The sequence below is a fragment of the Perkinsus marinus genome, assembly GCF_000006405.1.
Source record: "Perkinsus marinus ATCC 50983 genomic scaffold scf_1104296969658, whole genome shotgun sequence".
NCBI classification, from domain to species: Eukaryota; Perkinsozoa; order Perkinsida; family Perkinsidae; genus Perkinsus; species Perkinsus marinus.
The window spans coordinates 1-1,270 of NW_003202738.1; the positions used below are offsets into that span (position 1 = coordinate 1).

Sequence of the window (1,270 nt, forward strand, 5' to 3'; positions counted from 1 at the left end):
CTTTGCGATTCAGAAAGGCCGTCTTGGGTCTCTGCATCTCAAAGGACAATATAGCAGTGATCACGCCTTTGCGATTCAGAAAGGCCGTCATGGGTCTCTGCACCTCAAAGGACAATATAGCAGTGATCACACCTTTGCGATTCAGAAAGGCCGTCTTGGGTCTCTGCACCTCAAAGGACAATATAGCAGTGATCATACCTTTGCGATTCAGAAAGGCCGTCTTGGGTCTCTGCATCTCAAAGGACAATATAGCAGTGATCATACCTTTGCGATTCAGAAAGGCCGTCTTGGGTCTCCGCACCTCAAAGGACAATATAGCAGTGATCGCACCTTTGCGATTCAGAAAGGCCGTCTTGGGTCTCCGCACCTCAAAGGACAATATAGCAGTGATCACACCTTTGCGATTCAGAAAGGCCGTCTTGGGTCTCCGCACCTCAAAGGACAATATAGCAGTGATCACACCTTTGCGATTCAGAAAGGCCGTCTTGGGTCTCTGCACCTCAAAGGACAATATAGCAGTGATCACACCTTTGCGATTCAGAAAGGCCGTCTTGGGTCTCCGCACCTCAAAGGACAATATAGCAGTGATCACACCTTTGCGATTCAGAAAGGCCGTCTTGGGTCTCCGCACCTCAAAGGACAATATAGCAGTGATCACACCTTTGCGATTCAGAAAGGCCGTCTTGGGTCTCCGCACCTCAAAGGACAATATAGCAGTGATCACACCTTTGCGATTCAGAAAGGCCGTCTTGGGTCTCCGCACCTCAAAGGACAATATAGCAGTGATCACACCTTTGCGATTCAGAAAGGCCGTCTTGGGTCTCTGCACCTCAAAGGACAATATAGCAGTGATCACACCTTTGCGATTCAGAAAGGCCGTCTTGGGTCTCCGCACCTCAAAGGACAATATAGCAGTGATCAACTTGAAGCTATCATAGGGCACGCCCGTGGCAGAATGATGGAATATCTTTTTTCACCTTCAGCAAGCCAACTTCATCAGGCGGGGCAGCTATGCCACAACCAAGGCTGTCATGTCGCCCTGTCGGCCGGTAGAATACTGGTATACTCAACGGTTAGCAATGCTTCTTTTTAAGGCCTTCTTTGCTTTCAATAATCCAATTTCGTCGGGCGGGGCACCTATGCCACAGCTATAAGATATGCCTCACAAATCTGTGATTGGCACCGTCATCTAGCTGATGGTTGAAGGTCTAAAGGGCTATTTCGCTTCCAGTGGAACCAATTTCATCGAGCGGGGCACCTATGCCATAAC

At 49.0% G+C, this 1,270-nt stretch overlaps 1 protein-coding gene across 1 annotated transcript; it reads left to right on the plus strand.

The window, feature by feature from the left end:
* Positions 1 to 89: 89 nt before the first annotated feature.
* Pmar_PMAR020189 (conserved hypothetical protein) lies at positions 90 to 938 on the plus strand (the record flags this gene model as incomplete). Its single annotated transcript, XM_002767873.1, has 1 exon — positions 90 to 938. The coding sequence occupies one exon, from the start codon at positions 90 to 92 to the stop codon at positions 936 to 938; it is 849 nt and encodes a 282-aa protein (XP_002767919.1).
* Between the last annotated feature and the right edge of the window lie 332 nt (positions 939 to 1,270).